The 26,504-nt window shown below is 37.7% G+C and overlaps 1 protein-coding gene across 1 annotated transcript in view; it reads right to left on the bottom strand.

The window, feature by feature from the left end:
- The window catches only part of LOC129725610 (DNA-binding protein D-ETS-4), a 45,494-nt gene extending 19,275 nt beyond the window's left edge, over window positions 1-26,219 (bottom strand). The window contains exon 1 of the mRNA XM_055681637.1: window positions 25,534-26,219. Coding sequence (XP_055537612.1) covers window positions 25,534-25,569 — 36 coding nt within the window. The 5' untranslated portion in view covers window positions 25,570-26,219. The remainder of the gene's footprint in view (window positions 1-25,533) is intronic.
- Window positions 26,220-26,504: the final 285 nt, after the last annotated feature.

Raw genomic sequence — 26,504 nt, forward strand, 5'->3', positions numbered from 1 at the left:
TTTCTGAAGACTCCATATCTTTAAAGTGAACTGAAAAGATAGATATTGCGGCAACACTAGCGGTGAAGTTCCGAACTAAAACTAGTCATTCTTTCAGGTTTTTTGTAAGCTAAATAGTTTCTTAAGATTGTATGCCAATCAAACCAGCATTTGGAGAGTAAACGAAAAGTTCACGATTTTGAGCCCATGTACCGCTGTGCACTGCAAGCAATCTAAACATATAAAATTGCAGTTCTTTCTGTCTGTCTGATCCTTATAGGCTTGAAAACTACTGAACCGATCAGCGTGAAAATTTGTATGTAGAGGTTTTTGGGGCTGAGGCTGGAGGTTTTTGGTTCGGTCTCCTCAAGAAGGGAGAACTTCCATACAAATAGAAAACGAATTTCAAAGCTAAATCGTGGGTTAGGCACTAGTATTTGTATAAAGCTATGATTCTGTGCTGTTAGCGTATATACACTTTTGAAGAACTGAAAAAAAACGTTTTTCGTGATTTTAAATTATTTTTTTAAGTACTTCAACAATCTCATATTTCTTATATAACTGATCCAAAGAGCAGTATTCCAAATTTAACAGTGACACACTAGTTTCAAAAGTTTTACAAACGTTCATTCATAAAAATGCGAATGTGTGCCTCAAAATTGCAGTTTACCAAGTAACATCAAAATTTTCATCTGTGATGCCCTACTTGTAACAACCAGACGATCAAAGAAATCATCAAAGGTACCGAAACCAACTTAGACCATCGAAGAACATGTAAAGCCCCATTTGGAATCACAAACGAAAAACCTGAACTATTAGGAAGGAAAGGAGTTTAGTAAAAAGTCTAAATTTGTGTATACTAAACCAAGAATGATCCTGAATGTATCTACCTTGTTAACAGATAGCCCTTTTTTATTTTAAATACAATAAAGTTCAAACCGACATTATATTAGCATACACGCAATTCTTTTCTTATTATGTTAAAAGCATTAACGAAACATTCTTTCATGGGCAGCAAATTTATTACTTAAAAAGCAATAAAACAATTCTCCAGTAAAGTAACAACACATACTATCATATATTTTGCACATGCATCCCATCCATCTAATGATGGTAGTAACAACTACACGCAAAATTTTAATTTATTTCTTCGAAAGCAATGACGAAAAGTTCTCCCTTTCCATGTTCAAGAAAAATTTACTGTCGCATATTTTGCACATGATGCTATTTTCTTTTACCGTTAATTCATCCGGTGTGCGTGTATTAGTTTGTACACATACGGAGTAGAGAAAAAATATGACAAGAGCTGCCACGATTTGGAAACTGTGTTTGAAAAACACGAACGCTTGCTTTCTGGCAAGCTGATGCAAGCCATGTTGAAAATACAAGCTCGTCGCATCATGAAAATTCGTTTAGACATGCTTGATGATACAAAACTCGTGCCCACACGCAAAAGTTGGAATGTGCGTAACCAGATCATTTATGAGCGAAATTAGCGCATTTACTGATTAAGTTTGGAGCCAGTACAACAAATGTGTGCAGGGCATAACGCATTTGATGCTCTAGCGGATTTTGAATGTATTTAGCACCTCCAAATCACTATGCTTCAAAAGTTTTAACCGGTGTTGGTATCGTCATGATGATTTGTACTTGTATTGGTAATGTTCTTTAGAAGGCTGCTATCGTTGAAGCAGTGCAACCAACAACAAACACTGATGATTTTGGTCATGTATGAATTGATGAAAATACCAACTGATTGATTCCTTATCATGAATCCGGTCATCTAAAAACATCATCGAATCAATAACAAACAAAAAAACATTGGGTTTGTTCAAAATATTTTAATTTACCTACGACTCTGGTTTTATTCGTATGCATTCGGTTCCATGTTACTGGCACCAGCGTCAGTAAATCCTGTTGCAACAAGGCGCGCTATTGGCTGTTTCATTTGCTGACAGCGATTAGGGATGCACTAGCCTTTGATACGCACCGGCTCGCGAAAGTAAGCAGCGGTTTTTTGAGCGCCCCGAAACAGATCGTTAGCCCGAAGCCGCAGTTTGCCGAAACATCACGAATTTGTGTGTATGATACATATTCTGATTCCGATCTCTGTCCATGTATTCATTGTACAACTGATGCGTTCTGCATTTCACACATTTTTTGTGCGAAATTAGAGCAATCATTGTGCGTTTTATCAGGACACATTTGATGATTAAAGCTTGAACTTTTGCGTGCATCTAGAAAACCTACATTCGCATCTCCGGTGATTCTAGACACACGGTATTACAGTTTTTCATTTTCTAGTAAACAGACAAATTAATTAATACAGACAAAAGTTTGTATCGTCAATTGATAGTTTAAAGAAAGTTAGGTCATAATATGGAACAGCCGCCAGTGAAGAGTTGCGAGATTTGGGGATGGTTAGGGTGCCAATACCCCCAAAAATATCGAAATATGTCGAATAACTTTTTTATTTTGGGAGATAAAGAAATAAAAATGTTTAGCAAAAACATGCATTTTGGGATGACTAATAATCTTGTAGAAGGTTTAAAAATTCAAAAAAATCTGGGAAAAAATCAAAATTGGTATTTTATTGCCTTTTTATAGAAAACTTGAAGTGGCCGTAATATGGAGGAGATAGACACATTCGGCAAAATTTCTTGTTTTTAGATCACATAAAATTTTGCCAAAAACACATTTTTTTATGTAACTTATAAGTCGATTGATCACTTATGTCTCTTTATTGAAAGTAGCGTTTTTGACTATCACGAAACTTCTCCGAAGAAATGAAACAATACCTAATATAATGGTGATAGACATTGTGGATTACAGTAGCTATCATAATGTAAAGTCAAAGTCGCTAGGAAAAAAATGGCTAGAAATTCCTTATTAAAATCGAATAGTTTTGCTTTCACTGCTGGAGACGGTGCTACGCTAGAGCATGATAAATATTTTTTTTATTTCAAAATTCAGAACATAATCGATTCTTTAGGATTAGTCGGGGAGTCTCTCAGGAATAACCGCTCAAAAAAATAATTTATGTTAGGTATATAAAGATTAGATATGAATAAAATACCAGAACAATAGTAGACATAGTTAAAAGCTGCCACATGTACTCTAATGTCTTCACTGTAAAAACTTTCAATAACCTAATATTATTCGCGTGATCTTGGGTCGAAGAATAAAAAAAACAATATCGCAAAAAAACATAAATGCGAATAACACGCATTCCATTGCCTAATACGATTTTTTCTCAACAAACAGGAAACTTGTCTTCGAAAATATGCTTAGCATAACGGTTCACAAGCCGAAGCCGAAAAAAAAATAGCACCACACTAATCCTTGATAAAACATTCTACCAATGTGGCATGGGCTTGGCAGCATCCAGCACGCGTCACACGCCGCCTTTTGCATTTCAGCTCCGCCGCTCGTTCGACTCGCAAAACTGTGATTGGTTTAAGCTGCTAGCAGGCAACCACTAGCCAGCTAACGAAACGTCACAAAGAGCAATAAGGAAGAGAAAGATTAACCGGCTTTAATTTGAAGCGAGTGCGGAAAACTATACGCTCGTGTAGCTGCGGGTTCCCTTCACCGTCGTCTTCACCGTGAACAGGCGAGCTCTACAGTTCCAGTTCTAGATGCGATGTAGAACTTAAGCTTCAGTTGATGGTTGCGGCGGGAAGGGGGCAAGGCATAGTGGGTCCTAGCGACTTTATAGTTGCTAGATACCATTAACTTGAGTGGAACATACACGACGAACCTTTGTGGTTGCGGTTAGTTTTGACTAGCTGGAAGCGCTATTTTATTCCACTATGCAATGGTGACTTAAAGCGTCAAGCAGGTCTTACTTTCCGTCTTATGTATGCGCGAAATCAAACAATGAACGCAGGCTTGCTGGCAGTTCTCAAGGTTGACTAGGTATGTTACCGAACTACGATTGTGTTCCTTTCTATAGAATGCTACTAAGAATCGCGTTCTGCGACTCTTTGATTCCAGCGTTAGGTACGGTTCTTCTGATCGATCATTCGCACTCCCAAACTGAGTCTAAATTTAAACTAGTGATCAATCGTTTGTTTTCCTTCCCAAAATCTTCACTCACAATTATTTCGGACCAGGATATTATCCATTTTACGTGTGGTCCAACCTGGTTCAGTACGCACAATTTACTTCGACGCCTTCGTCGATTGTGGTTGAGGTTGTTTTTTTCGAAAGTTAGCACCTCATATTCTAGCGAATTGGCTGGTTGCGCTAATTATGACGGAATACATCGGCCCGACACTGCATTAGGTGGATTGACGTCATTGCCGATCAGCTCAGTACTTGTAAGATCGAGATTTTATCACAGATCGTAGCGAGCACGTACGTAAGCGCCTTCTACGGGGGTTTGATGAATGAAAACCTAAAATTGTTCTCTGATGGAACCGTGAGAAAAATCACACCCGCAGGGTTTGTTTTTATCACTTGTCGGTGGGGGGCAAGGGGGCCAACTTTGCCTAGGGATGATGCCTGTGGACAAGCTATCAAATGTTTGAGCTACGCTCATTGCAGAGGCGAAGTGATTCAGCAGTTTAATAATATTTACGTTAAAACAGACGCACTTTCTAGGAAAATTAACATCTCTTTCTAAACAAAGCTAAAGTTTATTCTAAATCCGAAATCTACGACTTGTTGTGTGTCTGATGATTTGGGTGTTTTACTGAAGTCAAAAGTTCGGTCGTAAAATATATTCAAACCCTCACAGCAAATAAATCGCTATCGAAATTTAAAAAAAAAGAGCATTAGTGACTGTTTAAACATAATATAACATTTGCCGTTGGCTATAGATTTATTACTTGTGCCCTGTTGAGTGTCCAAAAAGTGGTTAAAAACCAAATCGTGTAACACCATAATTCTCGGATCATAAAAACACAAACAGAAAAATTTTACGACGATTGCCTTGAATCCTTTACACATAAAAAAACTCGAGCTAAATCCTGTTTTTTTTGCTTGTTTTTTTCCTCTCTCCCTCTCTATTGCACAATTAAATCAAATCTAAAACCCTGCCATTTGTTAACGTCCCAAACGACTGACACAGTAATAAATTATACTCCCTGAAGCCAATTAAAGCCGCACACCGCACGAAACATTCCGCTCGTTCCTCCACCTGGCACAGGTACAGCACGCTTCAACTGTCAAGATCACGCCGACGCCGCCATCGCAGCCGCGCGTTGATCTGGAACCGAACTAGAACATGATCTTGATCGCGGATCAGAACCGGTCACGATTCACTCTGGATCGAATCGAGTCTCCCAGGTGGACTGCCGGTTTTCGTTCTGCCCCCGTACATTCAAACGGCTGATTTATGTCGCGCTGTCAACGGTTCCAATAGTAGTTTGATTACACCCTGATTAGCTAGGGATCGGCAAAGTTCCTGGATTCTTGCTTCCAGTTGCGACAATCATCGCTCCATATGAAAGTGAAACTTTGACAACAACATGCTACTTGCATGTCTACCAGCGACCTAATTTCCACGGGTTTTGATTGCGTAAGTGCTATTATGTATATCCGTGCGCACTTTCGTCCCAAGTAGGCCACAAATTTCGACCGTCTCGCGTCGGCTGGCGTCATCAGAAACGAACAGTCAGAGTCAGGTGTCCTAGTTGCGAGCCGGAAGGTGAAAGTGATTTACACCGCGGGCTAGAGTGGAAAACTACTCAGAATCGAAGTGACTGTACTAAATTCCCATTTATAGCGTCACGCCAATGCAACGTCAAGGATCACCACGGTGCATCACTGGCGGGGGCTTCGAACTAGCAATCGAATCGACTAGCCAAGGCTGCAACTTTCGTCACTCATATCGTTATAATAGTGTAATATTGCAAGCCTGCAAGCATCAGAGCTTGAAAGTTTTGGTTTTTTCCAGGTTGCAAAATCAACCGCCGCAGCGAGCGATGATTCATAGAACTGCTCGCTCCGCAATTCGAAGCTGCGAAGAGGTTGTTTAGTTGGCCAAAGAGAACGTCGCGTTTTTTTTATTTCGTTTTGCATTAACCACGATTGAGTGACTCGCCGCAAGCGACGAACCCCCCTTGTTTCGTTCAGCCGAAGAAACGAGAGCTTATGTAACGAGTCACAAGTATTTGAGGCGCACTGCGCTCCAACTATTTGATGCATGTGTATAGGTCAGCTTTACGAATACCACGGCAGCGGTGTGAAGAAATCGAAACTCAGATTAAAAGAGCAGGGAAAACCCAACGTCGTTGAGAAAAGGAACTACGGCACCATCATCGTCGTCTTTAATAACAACAACAAATACTTGTTGAAACATTTTACTAGGCACATTTTGGTAAGATGAGGCACGAGCATGGGCACTCAACGGAGGGAAACGCTGAGTTCACCTTGGATTGATAGACCAGCCACTGTTGGTTCGATAATAGTTTAAACTTATGATTGATCGTACTGCTGCTGCTGCAGAGTTCAAATGGCTGCTCGCTTGGATATGCGACGACGCGTCAGCCAAGCGACTCACTTTCCTTTTCTTTGTGGTCAACCCGTAATGGAACGCTAACTAATTAGGATTTCATCGCAATGCGCAATACGTATATGGGCTTGTTTTGAATTTTTCTGCGGTTTCTGAGAATACGATCAGTTTCCTTGGTGTTCAACTTAACCAAGCTTGATTGAACCGAAAAAAATAAACACACCGTGGAGAAAATCCGACCTTGATAACCAATTTAAGAAGCCCATTGAAGAGTCCATTCATAGGAGGAAACACCAAAAACAGCGCTCTCGTTCGGCGCAACCTTCCTTTTCCAGTGCAACGGTCAGTCCTAATGCATAAACAGGAAGAAGTACGGGGCGACTTGTGTGACCATAAACCACCGAGGGACAAACTGGTCGCATAGTTTTCCCCCTCAGTTCATTTCATTTGCTTTCCATGGCCAGTGACACCAGAGCTGGCTGCCCTAAATAATAAATGGTCATAAGAACAGCTCAGATCAAAAGAATCCAGCAGAGAAAGTTGTTTGCATGAAATCTGCATCGGATACTGTCTTGAATCACGACTGACACTTTAGCCGTTTTGCAAACATCAAAACAAATGTCAACAACGACAAAAAGGTCAAATCAATTAACAAAAAATGATCGAGGAAATTGATCGTAGTCAAAATCAATAAAACCAACCGATCCTGACCAAAATCAGAGAGGATAAAATCACCAGTGTTGGGATCAACAGCGAGAAAAAAATCAAACGAAAAAGTAACTCTGCCAAAAGTTCGGAAAACCGGTCCCCATCGCAGGGTATCGATAATAGTGAGAGCTGAAAAACGAGCTAAAACTGCTTTTTTCGAACAGAAATCTTTGCATAATATTACCAGATTCCTGCATAAATAATTTCACACACGCGGTGTTTTAGTTCGAGTTGGATTTGGTCTCGAATCGAATATATTTTAATCCTTGTATTATTTTTTCGCATCAACGAATTGCGTTCGATTGCGGGCAGATCACGCACCACATACCAGCGTGTGTGTGTGTGTGCTGCACGCCAACTGCAAAAGCAGCCGCACTTTTCTCGGCCCAACAGCTGAGTAAATTTGAAGTAGTCACGAGGCTACGGCTAGCACCGACTTACGACTAACTAATTGCGCATCGATCCGATCGCGCGACTTCGCGCTCATTACCGTTGCTAATCGAAGGGAAAGAGTGTTTATTTGCTATCACTAGAGGACCCGCGCCCATACCTTAGGACGCTTTTGTTTGGATAAGTTTTGGCCCACTTTGCAGCCGTCTCAGTGCGTGCAGAGGAATTAGCGATAGTGGGTGATCGAATCGGATGAGTAAACAACGCTCGTGAAAGTACAATTTCACAAAGTTTCATTTCCGAATCCATCATTTTCGAAAAACAGCCACACCAATTTGACTGGCAAATCAGCATTAGCCCGTGGGGATCCACCTTTGCCGACTGTCGCCATCGTCTAACGGGTTTTGACTTCATTAGCTCCACCTCCCTAATCCTTCCCTGCTCGGAGAGCGTGGTTCATAAATATTCAACTGTCATCGCGCGCAAAAAAAAAAACATTCACCAAGACCTGCCAAGATTTACTAGTGCAAATCAACAGCGACTTCTATCACCCGTCCGTCAAGCCGAACTCCTAAATGGATGTCTTCTACGCTTGCCAGCTGAAAAATGCTTTATGAACTCTCCAACACCGTGTCCCCGCAATCAGCGATCAGCTCACGCATTCGTGGATGCGATCAGCTCAATGGATGGTGCAACAGGCAATAAAACAAACATCGATCCACTGACGCGCGCGTCGTCTCTGAGGTGATGGAAAATGGTGCACCGCGGTCGAATGTGCGAACAGGTTGCGATGGTTTATGGTTTCTATTCTAGGAAAGTGTACCTTCCCTCAAGAAGCTTCGACTGTGCGGTGCATCACGAATGGGACATTTGTCATTTGGCATAAGCGTTTTTGACGTCGCCGATTAGAACAAGCAGACCGTTCTGCAGGGCAACGAACTTTGTCATGTTGTGGGAGATTCGAGGAAGCCGAGACTTGCGAAGTTGTTCCAGTAGACAAACAACAATAAGTTTCCAAATTGACGTTTTCCGTTTATGATATTGAATATGTATAAAATTATGATGGAAGAATACTGCGCAACGAGAGCGTCAGAGTTTGTTGTTTTTCATTAAGGTTCTTTGTTCTATTCTGAACTGATGAAATTTATTGTTAACGTTGTACTGTTCAACATGGATTCTCCGTAACTGTCTGTTCCCACGGGTTTGTAAGTTTTCATTACCATTGTTTGCAAAACACTAGCTGGGGTGAATAGATCGATACAGAGAGTGTAAACATCCTTGACTTGGAAAGATAGAATGTTAGTATCAAGTGACGCTATACAAGAAGAAAACCTAAGCCGCGAACATAAAAACTTCGAGGCATACATATAAAACGCATCACGCGTTTGAAGAGTACAAGCTGGGAACCGAACTTGAAATTAAAACAAGCCCAAATTTTTTTTCAAGTATGTTAAATCAAATCTAAAATCTGAAAATTTTCCACCAAAAATGCAACTGCACGAAAAAACAGAAAGGAATCCGGCAGACAGCTCGGAACAAAAAACTTTACAACGTTCTCAAAAGCAGAGCGTGAATACACATTCTTCAACAACTTTTCTGAATGTTCAAACAATTTCAACATTGAACATGTCAGCGCACTTGAAATTGAAGATACTCTAGAAGTTTTGAATGCTTTTGAAGGAACGAATCCAGACGGAATACGGTCAGCGTTTATGAAACATTTAGCTGAAAAGCTGACTTCTCCAATGTTCTTGATTTTCCAAAAGTCACTGCAATTCCAGTTACTTCCGAAAATTCTGAGAAAACTCACAGAAATTTCGACTTTAGCAATTATCGAGGCATAGCTATTCTTTCTTGTATACCTAAACTTTTTGAAATAATAATCAAAAGGAAATTATTCCAGCAAATAAAAAATTGAATAACTCCCACTCAATAGGCTGTTGCAAAGGGTCCTCTTGATCACATTGATATACCCCTGCTACTCTTCAAATTAGAAAAAATAGGCAAAATTACTGAAATGTATAGAATCATATTTAACAGATCTTCAACAATCCGTTAAATGCAAACGAAAACTTTCGAAACCCATTCAAGTTACCTCCGGAGCTCTCACTTGAGCCCTCTACTATTTATATTATTTTAAATGATATTTTCTCTTTGAAAAAGTAAAAACTCCTTTTTATGATATTCTTACAAAGAAAAAGAAACACTGCGACAAAATAAAAAGATCTTGAAAAATGACTTAAACATCGACAAAAAAGAACGCACGAAATTATACGAGACACTTTATAACCAGATAACTAAGATCTTAGCAACAAAAACACGCAGGAAAACAGAATAAATGACAAAACATAAGCGAAAAACCTTAGTTTGAAAAGGTATACATCAAAAGTACAAAAAACAACTGAACATAGAACATAGAACATAGAATGAACATAGAACATAGAAAGACAGGAGTTCAAACAAAAAATATCAAATGCTAAAACGTAAAATATTAAATAATATAAACCTTCATAAACAACAGCAAACGGTAAAAAAGCTGTCAGGCGACATCCATAAATTACGTAACGCAAAAAACCCGATTTTTGGACCCCCAGCCCCCTATATGTAACGAAACGTAACGCCAACACCTACCCCCCCATAAAAAAATTACGTAACGCTGCAGAAGGATTTCCTTGATAAAAATGCTCGTTTTTGGAGAATCTCTCCCGAGATTTTTCGTTACGTAACGTTTAACTCACCTCCCCCCCTGTGTAACAAATCGTAACGCTCAAGGATACCCCCCTCCCCCCTATGAGCGTTACGTAATTTATGGATGCCGCCTCAGCAAAATTAAAAAAATTGGATAAAAGGACACAATTCGAAAAGTATAATAGTAAAAAAATGCTCAAAAGAGAGCTTACGAAAATAAATACAATTTTGTCAATATACCGAAGCTAGCGGAATATTAAAAGTTGGCGCATAATAAAAACCTTCTTCGAAGAAATATTTGAAAAAATTGAAGAAAAAAATCAACAAATCAATTTGATGATTGAGAGAGGAAAAAAAAACGATGAAACGCCTACAAGACCAAATGTTGGCAGCAACCTTTTCAAAATTCAATGAAACTTTGTGCGTGTGTAGGCCTTATTAACTCTGTCCCCGCGGTGAGAAATTAGTGTTACCACGAAAAATGACCTTCAAACTCTTTTTATTCAACAACCACATGTACAATTGGTACAAACTCTATTGCATATGGGTCATTCCATACGAAGTGTACATGCCACTTGGACACGACCATCACAGATTTTGTTCGAAGTTGGGGGAATTATTCATCTACTGTCTCTTTGGAAAAATCCCAATTTTGGTGTCGATTGGAATACCCCCCGCTCTGTGGACCCCCATCTTTATTGCAAAGTCACGCAATTTTTGTCAAACTTCTCTTTTTTCTTTTTCTTACAGTTCATAGACGTAAGATGTCCGAAAAATTATGATAGATGATTTTTGAAGAAAATAAACCAAGGAATTCAGAAAAATATAAGTTTTGACCGGAAGTGTTGCCAGATAAATTATTTTTGTATTTGAAAACTAAATTTACTAAAATTTTATTTTTCGGCAAATGCAGCCATTTTCATTTTAAATTTGATAATTTCACCGTGTTCCGTGGAAAATTTTACGTAAGAAGCAACTATCGTCCCAAGCTAATATGAACCAATCTCGAGATATAACATTTTTACGAAAATAGTTGTAAATTTCGTAATTATTTTATTTTATAATTTATAAACGTAAGACACCCAAAAAAATAGTGATACGTGAATTTTGAAGAAAATAAACCAAGGAATCCAGAAAAAATATTGTTTTTGACCGGAAGTGTTGCTAGATAGATTATTTTTGTATTTTAAAATTAAACTTGCACTTGCATTGTCGGCCATTGCAGCTAATTTTATTTCAAATTTTTATGGTTTCATCGCATTTCTCGGAAAATTTTACGTAAGAAGCACGTAAAAATGTTATATCTCGAGATTGGCTCATATTACCTCGGGGTGATAGTTGTTTCTTATGTGAAGTTTTCCAAGAAATACGGTGAAATTATCAAATTTAAAATAAAAATGGCTGCATTTGCCGAAAAAAGTTAATTTAATTTTCAAATACAAAAATAATTTATCTGGCAACACCTCCGGTCAAAACTTATATTTTTTCTGGATTCCTTGGTTTATTTTCATCAAAAATCATCTATCAGTATTTTTCGGACAACTTACGTCTATGAATTGTAGGGAAAAGAAAAAAGAAATTTTGAACAAAAAATGCGTGACTTCGCAATAAACAGGGGGGTCCTACAGAGCGGGGGATATTCCAATCGAATCCAAATTTGGGATTTTTTAAAGTGACAGTAGATGAATAATTCTCCGAACTTTGAGCAAAATCTGTGATGGTCGTGTCCAAGTTTGTGCTTTTTCGTGGTCGCTTCGTATGGAATGACCCATATTGAAGATCGATCTGTTCTCTAATCGTATTGATTAGTTTAAACGTTAAAACTTTCAAGCATAGTTGTTCAACTGTGACCAAAGTTTAGATGTCAGGTGATGCCGTATGACATCACCGGCGGGAAATTGGCTAACCCACGCCATTTGACATATATGTTTTTCAAAAAAAATCTCTGGAGTAACCTATGAAAAGGGCTGAAGCCTTTTTTCATAAATCGATGTATCTGAATAATAACAAGAGATAAATAAGAGTTGGCGATGGATGATTTTATTTGAAAATATTGAAAAAAATCACAAGAAGGTTGTATGCAAAGCCACGACCGCAAGGTTGAAGTAGAATACTTTTACAAGAAAGATAACCTGGCTGCTTGCGTGTCAGTCATTTTTTCTAGTAAATAAACGTTGACCGTTCATTGGCAGTATTGTAATTTCTTTTTGTCTGATGTTTTGAATGACGTTCATTGGATATTTTAAAATTTTGTGCAAATGAGAAGTTGGAGTGCAGCCGAATTGTAATATGCACATTTAATACGACATCATTAAACGGGAACGGAACAAAGGCTACGGTTATGCAGAACGCGAATGCTGGCGCGATGCGATTCGCCTTACCGTGGTGAAATGTACAGCTCTTCTTAAGGCGAAGTAGAGCTATACATTTCAACAGATTTCGTCTTGCCGAATCGCATCGCGCCGTTATTTGCGTTTTGCATGACCGTAGCCAAACACTAAGCGACGCAAACACGTAATAATAATCAGAGTATGCATGTAGATGAAGATAATTACCTTTGGATTATAGCGCAAAACGAGAAAATAATAACTCTTCAAATAATCATTTGTGTTCTTCAAATTTCAGTTGTTCAATTTAATATCCGATGAAATGTTTGTTTATTATCTGATGAAGCTCTTATATAGGCCAAATGATGCATTCCCAATTTACTAGGTCCATAACTCTGCCGACCGTGCTTGGGAAAGCGCGGTATAACGACTAATCAGAGGTCGAATTTTGTGTTTTGACAAGGCTTAAGAGTTTTCAATAGTACAATAGTTCGAATGATAAAATTGCAATTTCATGCATTTGTTGGAATCTTAGAAGGTTTTCTAATCGATTGCTGCAAAAACGAAGGAAATTCATCGAAAACTAACCGATTTATTAGCATTTGAAATTTTTCTCACTTTTTTCAGTTTTAGATTTTCATTTTACATCCCTATGTAGCCGAACTTCCTGAGAGAAGTATTCTAATTCAAAATTAAATCTTCATTAATTCATTTGTTGTCCTTATAAGGACAATTGTTCAATTTATCATAGGATGTAGTGTCTATCTTACATCTTTGTGTTACCAAATTTTACCTTTACATCGGCCTCAGGGAAGTACCGGCTGCATCTGCATCTACCGCTGAGGCTGTCACTATACTGCTATTGGTACCAAAAGCTTGTTGCATCATGTGACAACTTGCAGGTTGGAGACGACGAAATTCTGTTTACGCTGATTGATTGAATCGACTTCATATTAGCTCTGCATAGTCGAACTAACTGCTTTTGTGAATGCGTACTAACAAGGCAGTTTATTATTCAATGTCGGTTATGCTGATCGCAGCGTTTGCGCTGCCCCTACAGTGGGGAGTTTACTAAATAAAGTAAAAATTAGACAACTACAACAGAATTTGATTGCATCCCGCACAGGATGTGTTGATGCCAGAAAATTATTAACCTTCAATTATTGTTTTATTTGCCTTCAAAAAAGCATTTTGCTGTTCAAAATCGGTTGCTAATTACAACCTTTGAGCTGCCCTAACATTGGGGGAATTAAGATACACGGACAACATGCACTGTGGAAGCTATTTCACATTCAGTAAATTAGACGGGTGCGAAAAATTTAAATTGCTAGGATGCAACACAGAATACTTGCTTGCGTTGACAAAAATTATTAACTTTCAATGACTTGTTTATTTGCCTTCAAAAAGGCATTTTGATTTCCAAAATTGGATTTCCTGATGGCAATCTTCATGCTGCCCCAACACGGGGGGAATAATGGATGTCTGGCGACACACGCTGAGAAAAACCGCGCTGCTCCTGAGACGTGGTGACCAACCACAGAGCTAGTGCTGCTGCTAAGGAAGGACGACTGCTGTTGTCGCTGTCTAGAACTATTATGAGCGGCTCCGGCTGAAACAGGCTCTTATATAGGCCAAATAGCATGTTTTCAATTGCAAGGTATATGATCCTGTCGACCGTGCTTGGGAAGCAAGCATATAACGACCAATCAGAGGTCGAATTTTTCGTTTTGACAAGGCTTGACTATTTTCAATAGTACAATAGTGTGAATAATAAAATTACAATTATCTTATTTTGGGAAGAATCTTAGAAGATTTTACAATCTATTGCTGCACGAACGAAGGAAATCCATCGAATACTAACCGATTTATTAGCATTTGAAATTGGACATATTTTTCACTTTTTTCGGTTTTAGATTTTCATTTCACATCCCTATGTAGCCGAACTTCCTGGGGGAAGTATTCTACTTCAAAAAAATTAAAATCCTACACTGAAAAAAAAATTAAAAACAAACAATCATTTAAAAATATTACCGAAATATGACTCTTCTGAACAAACCACAGTAGGTAAAGCAAAGCAAAGCCTTGGTGCTACATTCCGTATCGGAACTCGACCTTCTGTTCATTATACACAGACTTCGCAGCCAACTGTTGAGTGTACAGGACAATTGCGGGGCTAGCGCTATGATCCTACTGACACTAACAGTCTCTCCCGAGCCGAGACTCGAACCTACGACGACTGGCTTGTTAAGCCAGCATCGTACCTCCAGACCAGCTGGGAGAGTAGGTACTCTCAAAGAAAAAAAGTTTCTAAAAGAAAAAAGTTTTTGTTAGAAAAACATTTTTCTCTGAAAGCGTCCACTTTGTTTTATTCTGAAGAATTTTTTTTACCGATTTTTTAAAATCACTTTACGTTTTCAAAATTGTAAGATTTCAAATACAATTTGTTCAATATTTTCCAATGAAATTTAAGACAATTCCGTGCAAGCCATGCCTTGACAACTTTTTCCTTATTACTGTTACAAAAATGATACATGTCATTAAAATATAAATAAGAAGCAACAAAAACTGCAGGAAACGGTAGAACAAAAAACCTAAATTAATCCACCTAGCGGTCAGACTCAGCCTTTCTCATTCAAACTTATATTTGTAAAAATAAATTAACATGAATGCCTAAATCCATTGAAGGTATATTCACACTTTGGGTTCTAAAATATATTTTTTTCTTCATCTATAATTTATTTGACACGGCACAAATACAATTTAATGTTCCATATGACACTGATTTTATGAAAATCAGTCTAGCCATCTCTGAGAAACATGAGTGAGATTAAACAGTCTCCAGAACATGTTTCTTTCCAAAACTTCTGAACAACAAGTTCAATCTTCATAAAATTCAAAAGTTAAGGGTTTTTATGGTAGCCCGTTCATTTGAAACTAATTTTAATCAAATCAGATGTGTGGTTTCTGAGATATTGATGTTTCGTGATTTTTACACTTTGATACATAACCTCTAAACTAGAAATCAGATTACAATAAAATTCAATGGGGTCTTATAGGGCAACTAGACCTTTCATTTGCAATTAATTTCATTGAAATCTGTTCGGTCAGACCATCTCTGTGAATAGTGAGTGCGAAAAAAGGTGCACATACACACGTACACACCCACACACAAACATATACACCTATACATGCTTATGAAGAATAATGAAGACTTCATGCATTTCTGACTGGGCTAGAAGCATTAAAAATCGCAAGAAGGGTTGAAGTGAAACTGTATTTCAACACGACCGGGGGGGCCGTCTTAGAATTTACAACGGTACAAGACTCGGAAATAAAATTGCGTTTCCACACGGAATACATTAAAAATTTCCGAGATTTGTGCTTCCGAAAATTCGAAGTGACGACTCGAAGTCGATCATTTTTGGCTTCAATACAGTTTCACTTTAGAAAACTGTGATCTTTAATCGTTTACCCGTTTGAGCTTTATGGTAGGCTTGTCGTTTCTCCTCAGAGAATCACTAGCGTGTAGAAGAATATCTTCCACTGCGAAAATAACTGCTTTTACATTGGTGAACAAATCGATGCACTCGCTTGAAGAGAACAGCGAATCGTTTGTACCAGAGGAGCTTGCAAAAAACACCGCGGTGAAATTTGAAATATATTTCTAGAAGGATAAAAAACTGATGAGAGCTTTTTCACACGAAAGCACGTTACGCACAATAACAATTCAACAAAGCTCACTGCAGTGCTTTTACTGTGTGTCTCTTAAGCAAATGTGAAAAGATGGGAGCATCTAAGTAGGAAAGTAGATTGTGTTGTTTGCTTTGCATCTCGAAACTGGAAAATAATAAATACAGCCGCCCGTCACGCATGGTTGCTCTTCGAATGCTTTCGAATTTGTCTCAGCTGTGCGTACCACGGTGTGCTTCTGGGTATTCTCACTAGAGTAATTCACCACTCTTGTGTCGCTCAGCTGTGGTGTAAGCAGCAAGTGTATTAGTTTTTCTGCGCGCGGCACACAGCACAAATTATAGGAAAGAAGTGTGGTGCAAAAAATTGCCACACGCAACGCTCATGCTGGGCAAAAAGTGAGCGGTGAATATTCATTCTGCTCTTTCCACATATTGAGGAGAATAACGAGCCTACTCCAGGACGAAAATTTTTTTCACTTTTGTCGACCAGTATAAAATATTTTGAAGCTACCTAAATACAATAATCTAGTTAAATTGCTCTCCATTTCGGCCGCTTTCTTGTGACCTGCTCAATGCTCAACAGAATCGTTGATTTATTACATACGCCCGGGTGGCTACTGTATCCCGCACTTCTAGCATTAGCTATACCGCTATTGAGTAATTGCAAACTTATTATATATTCGAACTTGTGTATAATATAATTTTACTCTTCCTTCAACGCTTACTGCTCGACTATACCGAGCCTCGTTTCTTCTGCCAAACATTGCCATTTATATAATTTCCAAGAAAAGTCTCGTGTGTGTCCTTTTGGTCAGTTTTCTTTTAAGAAGGACTTATTTTGTTAAGAGAATGTCATGTAGATTTCAGTGTGGAAAGAGAGTAATTGGGGAGCCTGAAAATAAACCCATGTTCAAGTCCGTGTGACATAGAATGGTCTTATTCTACTTCTGATAAGATCTAAGCCCAAGACGGAAATTACATAAAACAGAACAGCAGATATTACAATAAAGAAATATAAACAATCATTCAAAAATTTATTTGCTGAAATGAGAACTACAACATTGGAAAACAAAAAAAGACAAAATACAAAAACCGTAAATAACAAAATGATTCGATTATACATATACGGTTATATTGTACTATACGATTATAATTGTGGTAGACGGTTCAACAGAAGCAGAGCGGTACGAATTCCATTCATTTCATAACACCACAAAACAAGTGATGCCGCCGCCATCGTCTGCGACTGACGGTATGGTTAGTCAATAATGATTAGACGAAAGACAATTCGCTCAGTCACCGATAAGAAACGCACTGTCTCAATGTTAATTGACAAAAACGTGTGCGGTTTTTACCACAAGTTAAACAAAAGTTCGTATTCAATTCGATTTCGACTTGATAAAAAAAAATAACCATTGCAGTCCTATTTTTACATTGTTTGCTCTTTTCTTCAATTAGATCTTTCATGATACCAATATTACCAATCAATCATATTGCAAATCAGAAGAAAGGCATTTTTTTCTTGGATTTTCCTTTATGGTGGTAAACCTAAACTAAACGATTATTTGAATGGAATCATTTCCGGAGGAATTTTCATTCATTTTTAGATCCATGCTCTCACGTGAGCTGTGGAAGTGGACGTTTGTGCATGTAAGAATGATTCAAATCACATTGAAATTGGCACTTATCATCACTTAGGTCAAATGAAATGCGTCAGCCATGAAATAAACCCAATAACACTATCAATTACAAAAACCGTATATTCCTAACGAGCTCGAACGAAAAAAAATTAAATTGAATGTTTTCTCACTAAAAAATTTTGATTAGCAAGAAAAATCCAGCAAATTACACAAAACAGAAGCTGAAAGACTTATCATTAACAGTAAAGTAGACAAAATCACCACCATTAACAAGGTGAGAAACGATCAATTGTAAATTTTCGCTTGTTAGCTGAACCAGAAGGCCGAGTCATAAACATCATCTCACGAATCACGATTCACCAAAATTAATTTATTGGCCCCTGCTGATAACCGGGTGAATATCAGTTAGGTTTACTGTTTTATCATGTTGATGTGGAATCAACGACTCTGCGTAATACCCCAGAATGGAACCGCCCCCAGTTTTTATCTTCGTGATTGGTAATCAATGACGATTCGAACGTCAATTGGTTCGTCAAGCAAACTTACCTCTTCCCATTTCTTGACCGCCTTGCTGTTACAGGAAATTAGAAAATTGAACTTTACCAGCGATGACAATTCTTCGAATCAAACAACAAGATCGCTTATCGCTGCCTTGCAGGTTCTCCTACTTGTTTAACAGCAAGTGCTCGCTTATGGACATTTGATTACCGCGTACCGCCTCGCAAAGTGTAACCCTCCATTAGCGATTGCCAGCGCAGTTTTGCAGCGGGTCGCGGCGGGCGGACAAAAAGTGAAAGCCTGTTTATTACTCACTTGCAGTTCAGTCAGTCCCGAGCCCGAGAGTGTATGGGCATTGGCAATCACCCTCTCGGTTGACAATTCAATGCTAGAGCGCGCGCTGGCTGGTGGACAATAATCGCAAAATGTCTTTCTTTCTTTCTCACGTCATTATAAAACGGTGAGATAAAATGCTTCAGTTTAGCGATATTTCGCCCGCGAACTGCAGAGTAATGTTACTGGTAGGAAACGTTTCGAACCAAGTTACATTTGGATGATGGAGCAGAAAAAAATCGTCCCACCTCAGGATGACAATTGCAAATGAATCGCCAACACAATCTCGTTGATTTGTACTCACAATAAATTATAGCGACACAAGCCAGCAAGCAAGCGGGTGATGCGACTCTCCTCCTCTAGTATCTAGCTGAAGTGCGAAAACCGGGCATAGGCTAAATCTGACCGTGCGCATGCCATTAGCTAGTCCATCACACATGGATCGACTGTATAATTGGGCACGCGAGTACGCGAAGCTTTCCGGCGGGTTGAGATACCGAGATTGGATGGATGGTTTAGTGTTGATGCTGATGAGTATGTTGTTGATGATGTCATTTTGTGACAGCAACACTAGCAACGCGCAGCACTGCTGGACAAAATCAAACAAGCAAACAAAAAAAAAACATTCCCTGTTCCATAAACTAGCAGAAGGTGGACAATGGCGTAGGAAGAGCAACTTCTCAGCAGATCATTCGGTCGCTCTGTATGTTAGTGTGTGCTTTCTGCCGAGCGAGTAATCGCTCGAATATTGCAAAAGACGAGTAAGCAAGTGGGACGGAAAAATCTGCAAGTTCATCGCGGTTATCAGCAGTGTTCTCACATCCCGCGCCTGACTGCCCCGACTGGCGAGAGGTAAATAATCAAACCACTGTAACCAGCATTGATTACGCCAGGAGAATTAACTATCGGAATGCACTATTTTAGGTCGATTGAATAATGCCAGAGCCGATCGAATTGTGTTTTAATTGGGTTGTTATCGCATTTTCGATGGGTTCCTTGTTTTTAAATATTTTCGACTCTTTTGTTCCGAGAACCCGATGCTGAAAAACATGTTTTTGAGAGCGAATAAGTATTGAAAACATGAATGACTTTTGTGAATATAAAAGAAATCCGCATTTAAACATTTAAGAAAAAATCGGATCTGGTATTTTATTGATTTTTAAACTCTTAGAACTGTTATAACTTTAAGTTAATCTTCTCAACAATAATGAAAATTACAACCAAACATCATAGTAAAACTCACGTTAAAAAAATGGAAGATGTATTTAAAGATATGTTTACATTGTAATGTCCGTTTATCGATATGAAGAAAAATTTGCATGTTTAATTGTTTAAAATTCGGGAGTCATTTGGCGCATGATTTTTACGCATACAAAAAATATGATTATCTTTTTAGGGTTAAAAGGAAAAACCAAAAAGTATTTTCAAGGTACGGCAAACCCAATAACCTGTTGCACTAGTTTCCTATGTAAATACACAAACTACACTGGAATATATTACTATGGCCGAAACTTTCAAGAGAACTTGTTGGAACACTTTTGTTAAGTTAAAAAGATTTTTTGATAAATTAAGACTCTCAAAAATTTTTTCCCAATCTAAACAAAACGATAATTGTGATAATTATCACCATTTAATTTCATATTAACAAAGATTTTTTACCACCTCAACACATAGAATCCGATTTTATATTCATATAATGAGTCCGCCACAAATTTTATTTTCATTTCATGCCCCCCTTTAAAATGGAATGGTGACGATAGACTTAGCTATGTAATTAAAGGAATTCTTAGTTACAATGTTACAGAGACCATGTTTTGACAAGTGGATTTGAATTTTGACAGAATCCGGCCATTCCACACTGTTTACAAAGCTGCAAAAACATGATCGAAATAATTTTGAGCCAAAAAATTGCTTTTGGAGTCGTTATTCCTTTAGCAAAGTTGATTTATTATTTGTTCACCATTTTATAGAAGTGTCAATTTTGTGAATAATTCACCTAAAATTGACAAACTTTTCTTATTTTTGCATAGAGCAATTCTCTTTGTTGGGCAAAATTGTAGCAAATTTTATACGGAGCAATTTTGTCGAAGACATCATACTATCTGCCTATTTGAATGGACTTTAGTGGAGTTTTTTATACATTGCCACTAAAATCGTTTTTTCTTTAATACGTAAGTAAGTAAGTGTATAGTTAGTGTTAGTGATTTTATCGGCTTAATCAGTCCGTGTATAAAAGCAAAAACGATTTTTTGTTTCTTAAACCGACAGTTTCGGTGACTTTATTTCACCTTTTTCAAGGAAAAAGGAAAATTATTTTTATCTTTTTGCTTATTTACGATTTTTATTTTTTTTTTGCTTATTTACGGTTTTATTGAAGTAGTGCACTAATTTACTAACAAATGTTTACAAAATCTGCAAATAGCTGCAGACAAAACCATTTCTATATTAAAGCATCAGTAAAACATCATTCAATCCAGATGTAGGCATTTGTCCCACGCTGTCTCTTGCATTCTCTTTGTGTAGATATCTGATTATTTTATAGGCAATCTCCAATAACTAAATAAATATAAGAGATAAAAATGAATTTTCCCCGGCAAAATTGTGTGTTTTATTATAGCAAACAACTTTGTGGAACATTGAGAAATTTTAGAAAATCACTACAAAATGTTATATTAAAAAGAAAGGGATTTTCTAAATAAAACTCCACAATAGTTCATTTAAATTGATCAGTAGAAGTATGTTGTCTTCGACAAATTTGTTTCTTAAAAAATGTGCTGTAATTTTGCCGAACAAAGCGGATTTTTATATGCAAAAATGAGAAAAATAAAATCCGTTTCTCACTTTTAGGTTAATAAATCACAAAATTCCAACTTCTATGAAATGGAGTATAAATAATAAAACAACTTTGCTGAAGACGCCACGACTTCAAAAAATTTTAAAAATAGTTAGTGTAAATTTGTGCATTATTCTAGTAAAAATCGTCAATTACCAAACAAATATGTTAGATAAAAAAATAACTTTTTTCAGAAAAGTTGTTTGTTTCGTTATGGTAAACAATATTGTAGAATATTGTAAATTTAAACAAAATCTCTGTACTATTTTAAATTGAGAACAATTGACTTTTAGAGATAATCTATAGAAAAGTCCACAGAAGTCAATTTAAATAAGTAGATAGCAGTATAATGTCTTCAATAAAGTTATTTCTTTTGAAATGTGTTACAACGTTGCCGAACAAAATGGATTTTTATATTCCAAAATAAGAGAGGTGAAATTCGTTCCTTTCTGTTGAGTGGAATAATCACAGAATTGCAACTTCTATAAAGAAGAATAATTAACGGAACAACTTTACTGAAGACACTGCGGCTAAAAAATCAATTTTTTTTGGTCTTATAAATTTCGATCACGTTTTCGCAACTTTGGAAACAGTGTGCAGCGGCATGTTTTGTTTTTTTCCTTCAAGACATCAGTTTTTATTGTGCACCACGCATCACCCGCGTATAAAGATAAAACGCGTAAATTCGGAAATCAGCTTTGGGAAACAAGGTGTCTGGTATCAACAGTTTATTCCGGCGAAGGAATATCGAGAAACTATACTATTTTAGACTACGCAACAGAAGGCTGCTTCGAATGCCTGTCTGTCAGTGGGAATGAACTTTTGCGACTATATCTGGGAGGGAGGCTACTGACTGTCTTTCCGTGACAGTAAATTTTGAACTAATTCGGCTCTCATTGTATTGCACTGCTCTCCCTGTTCCCCATTCGTGCAGTGCACAGCCCGACAGCCACTGACGACAGCACACCTGGGCAAAATGGGCTGTTATTTTTCATCTCCTTATGTCTGTTGGTTCTTCAAGCTGTCGCTAAATGACAGCCATCACAATTCGACAACCTTCGGCTGTTTAAAATTGCGCTTGGATCAGGTAATTAGGTTAGGCAATTCTGATGCTATAATTAAAGCAAGGCGGTGCAAAACACGTTTTTTCTCACGTGGGGAATAATATCAACAATAGGAAAATATATAAAAAGATTTGCTTCGTTATCATTATGGCATCGGTTTGAGAGAAAGAAAATAAGAAGTGCGAGTCCAATATCATCGATGACAGCCGCAGCCGATCAGCAGGCTTTCGGTAGAACAAAATACATGCGCAAAAATCAGCTGTAGTGTGCATCACAAGACAGCTTCATTGCCTGTGTAAGCATTAGCAGTATGTGAGCTCTCATTAATAGCTTCATGAGGCTGTTAGAGTAAAAAGAGAGAACAATCGTCAGTATAGTATCGCACCGCAGTGGTTTTCCGAAGCTTGGTTCTGCTGCACACTTTTCCTTCAAGACATCAGTTTTTATTATGTTTTAACAGCAGGTTAATAAATTGTTTGAAACAAGGGACTTGTCACGAACTTTTCGGGGAACTTTTTACCTTCGAGACATCAAGTCTAAGTTCATGGAAGCAAATACCACAAAGTCTGTTTTTACGTGAGGGATACATAGCGCGTAAAAATTTACCGTCCGCGTAAAAAAACGCATAAATTCTAAAATCCACGTAAATCCTGGAATCTGCGTACAAAACTTCATATGCTAATGGTTTTTAATCATTTCTACTAAATACTTTCCCAAAAAATTGAATCGCAGTGATATTTCCATCCTAGAAACGAGCTAAAAAATCAAGGATTGACCAAATCAGAATATTTAGTAGTTGGATGAAATAAACTCATCGAACACTCTAAAAAAGGGAAAACCGCACAAAAAAAACGACTTTCTGGGGAATCCACGTAAAATCAGCTATCCGCGTAAACTCCGAAGTTCGCGTAAAAAACGCATAGAATTCGAATTTTGCGTAAAAAGCCACGATAAACTGCTCATAAAGCGGCGTATAAATTGTGTATAAATTGATTTATTGGGAAGATTCTGTCATTTTTTTTAAACTTACAGAGATAACATCACAGTGGACGGTTGGTGTTCACCCGTGACTGCTACGCTAGACATAGTCGCACGTGATTGTTTCATTATTGGCGAAATTCGACCTTGAAACTTTTCGTCAATTTTTTTCGCTGAGCTATGATAATAATGGTCACTAACGTACTACAAAATTATCCAACATTTTATCTATCCCACGACATGTTAATTTTTCTAATCCATCGCGTAGTTATACAGCAGTTACTGTTCATAATCTTATTAACTTTTCGCCAGTTTAATTTTCATTTTAATAGAATGTACCGCAGTATAGAAAACAAAGACGTAGTCCTACGTCAGAAAATTCATACCGTTTTTTATTATTATCGGTTTTTCGACAGGGTTCATGCCCAATTTCGCAATAAATAAGTCTAGTGTCCATGAGAGACAAAGGCAAAGAACAAATACATAATAATAATAATAATGTAGTATTTTTCAACATCTGTTTGCATGCAAGTTACAACGGTAACTTGCATACAAAATTTCATTATAGATATTCGTTTTTTTTTCTTTTCGGTGTTGTTTATTCTTATTTCTTCCTGTAAACATATAATATTCGTATTAAAATTTTTTGACATGTTTCCTCTAAGTTTGATTAAAATTTTTCAAAAGCCTCCAATAGAATATAACCGAATTTCAAGTACAAGAAAAGACCGTTTTTCATGAACTGTTCTCGTTAAGAATGTTTAAATTGTCCTCTTATTTTTCTAATATTGAACATTCAATCATCTACAACTTTGTGTTTGACGTCGTTCCGATTTTTGCCATAATATCAATTAATGCCATAATATCAACGAAGTTTTTTCCATATCTGAAATGACCGGAACAAAATAGTGTTTTTCCTCAGAAAAAATAAGTAAGGTTGTAATTTGCAAAATTATCGATAAAAATTCAACTCAAAAATGTTTTCGAAAACTTGAAAAAATGATGTTTGAGCTTACTATAAAGAAATGATGAGTAAAGGTAAAATTGTAAATAAACATCTGTTTTAATTTGTGTAATACCCCGTGAACCAAATACAGTCGATTGTGGAGTGTTTACCGATTTCACAATTTCACGTAGTCAAGTTTAAAATTCAATCAACTACGAATCTATGGTTCTGAAAAATTAAAGGTTCGTTCTATCCGCAATCTATAATAATGTTGTTTTAATAAAACATTATAATTATAACCAGTAGCAGCTTCCATTATTATAATTATACCCATTTCAGTAATAGTCTCAAGTTAGCTATCGTGACTCTGCCACGAGACCAATCATCATCATATGCAACTTTTTATCCTCATAAAATGTTGAACTTTGTTCAAAATAGGAAAAGATTTTGTATGGTTCAGCTTCGACAGCTCCATCAAAAAATAGAATCCCATTCGCTAAAAGTTCTTCCCCGTTACAGCGCTCCGAAAATCAAATCCTCTGACACCGAATATCAATAGTGTGAATAAATTATGTTACTTTTTACGAGTTTTTTTTTTTTTGCTCGCACAAGCAACCTCAGCCATCCGAGCGGCCAAGTCGTCGGTGCTCAGGCAGGTGTCCGCAGGTCCGCGCGAGGCATACTGATGAATTTAATTATCATATAATGGTCGTCTACACAACACTGTGTGCCCCGAACAACTGCGGGGCACAGTTATTAGAAATCACCATTTCAGAAACCTGTTTCGCGGATCGCCTGTCTTCCTTGCATACATTTTTATTTTTGTATTTTTTTTTTTTTTGCTTTTTGGAACTCTTAGCTTGGAGCGTTACGTCATCGATAGCGGTGATATTCGCTTTTCGCTGCTGGCTAGCTGGGGAAGCTGTTTCGTAGCCGGAATCTACTCTTCGAGTGTTCAAACAAGCAATCAAGCAAAGTCAGAATGATTGGTACTTACCGTCTCCTTCGGGTAGAACATCATTTCTTGGGCCATTTTTGCTGGTAGTTTTTTTTTCTCTTTTCAATTAAAAGCTGTCACACTTTTTTGTTTCTCAAATAAATAACTTAGCTAAAAGTTTTTTTAATTGCGTACTTTCGCTTGCAGCGGCCTAAAGTTAATACGCTATAGAGTCAGTTTAAACAGATTGTTTCACCTTTCATTCGTAACTTTGTTTATCTTCGAACGACTCTCACGGGGCATGCGTTTAAACGGTCCGTACAGTTTCCAATCGGTCCAACGTTCACTTGAGCGGGCGGCGGCGCTCGGTTTCTTCAAATATTTTATTCCTTTCTTAGTCTGACAGCAAAGCAGTTATCAGGCAGGCAAATTCATCTCACACTGGAGCGCACTACGGTCAGGCACCTTCTAGCTTTTCAGATAATCTTTCACCTTCACTTAAATCGTCCGACTATCTCGGCTGTGTATCCCTTTTCCGATGCTGACGCTGGATTGTGCGCAATTTTTCTTCCCGAAAACAGATACTTCAAATGATTGTTTGCTTATTTCACGTTTCCCTGTCTATCTCTTTTTTTTCTCTTGTCGTTATGATAGTCACAAACTTCCAATAGTAGCAGAAGAGAAACACTGACAGTAAAAATAACAGCAACTTCGCGAAAGTAGCTATCAACAATCCACTCTGTTCAGCTTTCGACTCGTGAATAACCGCGAAGTTGATCGCGCAAAAGCCTGATGGTGCCGCTCGCCGCTGGATTCGACTGGCGCGCCTGTGTTGGTGATCCGCCGCTACCAGCCGCTATCTTCTCTGACGCTACCACCGTCGCCATAACCGGAGACCATCGATCAAGCCACAGCGATTTGGCTGTGGTTGTGATTACACGGTTGCGATATTGTTACTTCTACGTTATGAATTAACTTCGCCAAATCCCGACACCTTCCATCAAAGCTATTTCACCACATAGGAACCGACA

This window comes from Wyeomyia smithii, chromosome 2, assembly GCF_029784165.1.
Source record: "Wyeomyia smithii strain HCP4-BCI-WySm-NY-G18 chromosome 2, ASM2978416v1, whole genome shotgun sequence".
NCBI lineage: Eukaryota > Metazoa > Arthropoda > Insecta > Diptera > Culicidae > Wyeomyia > Wyeomyia smithii.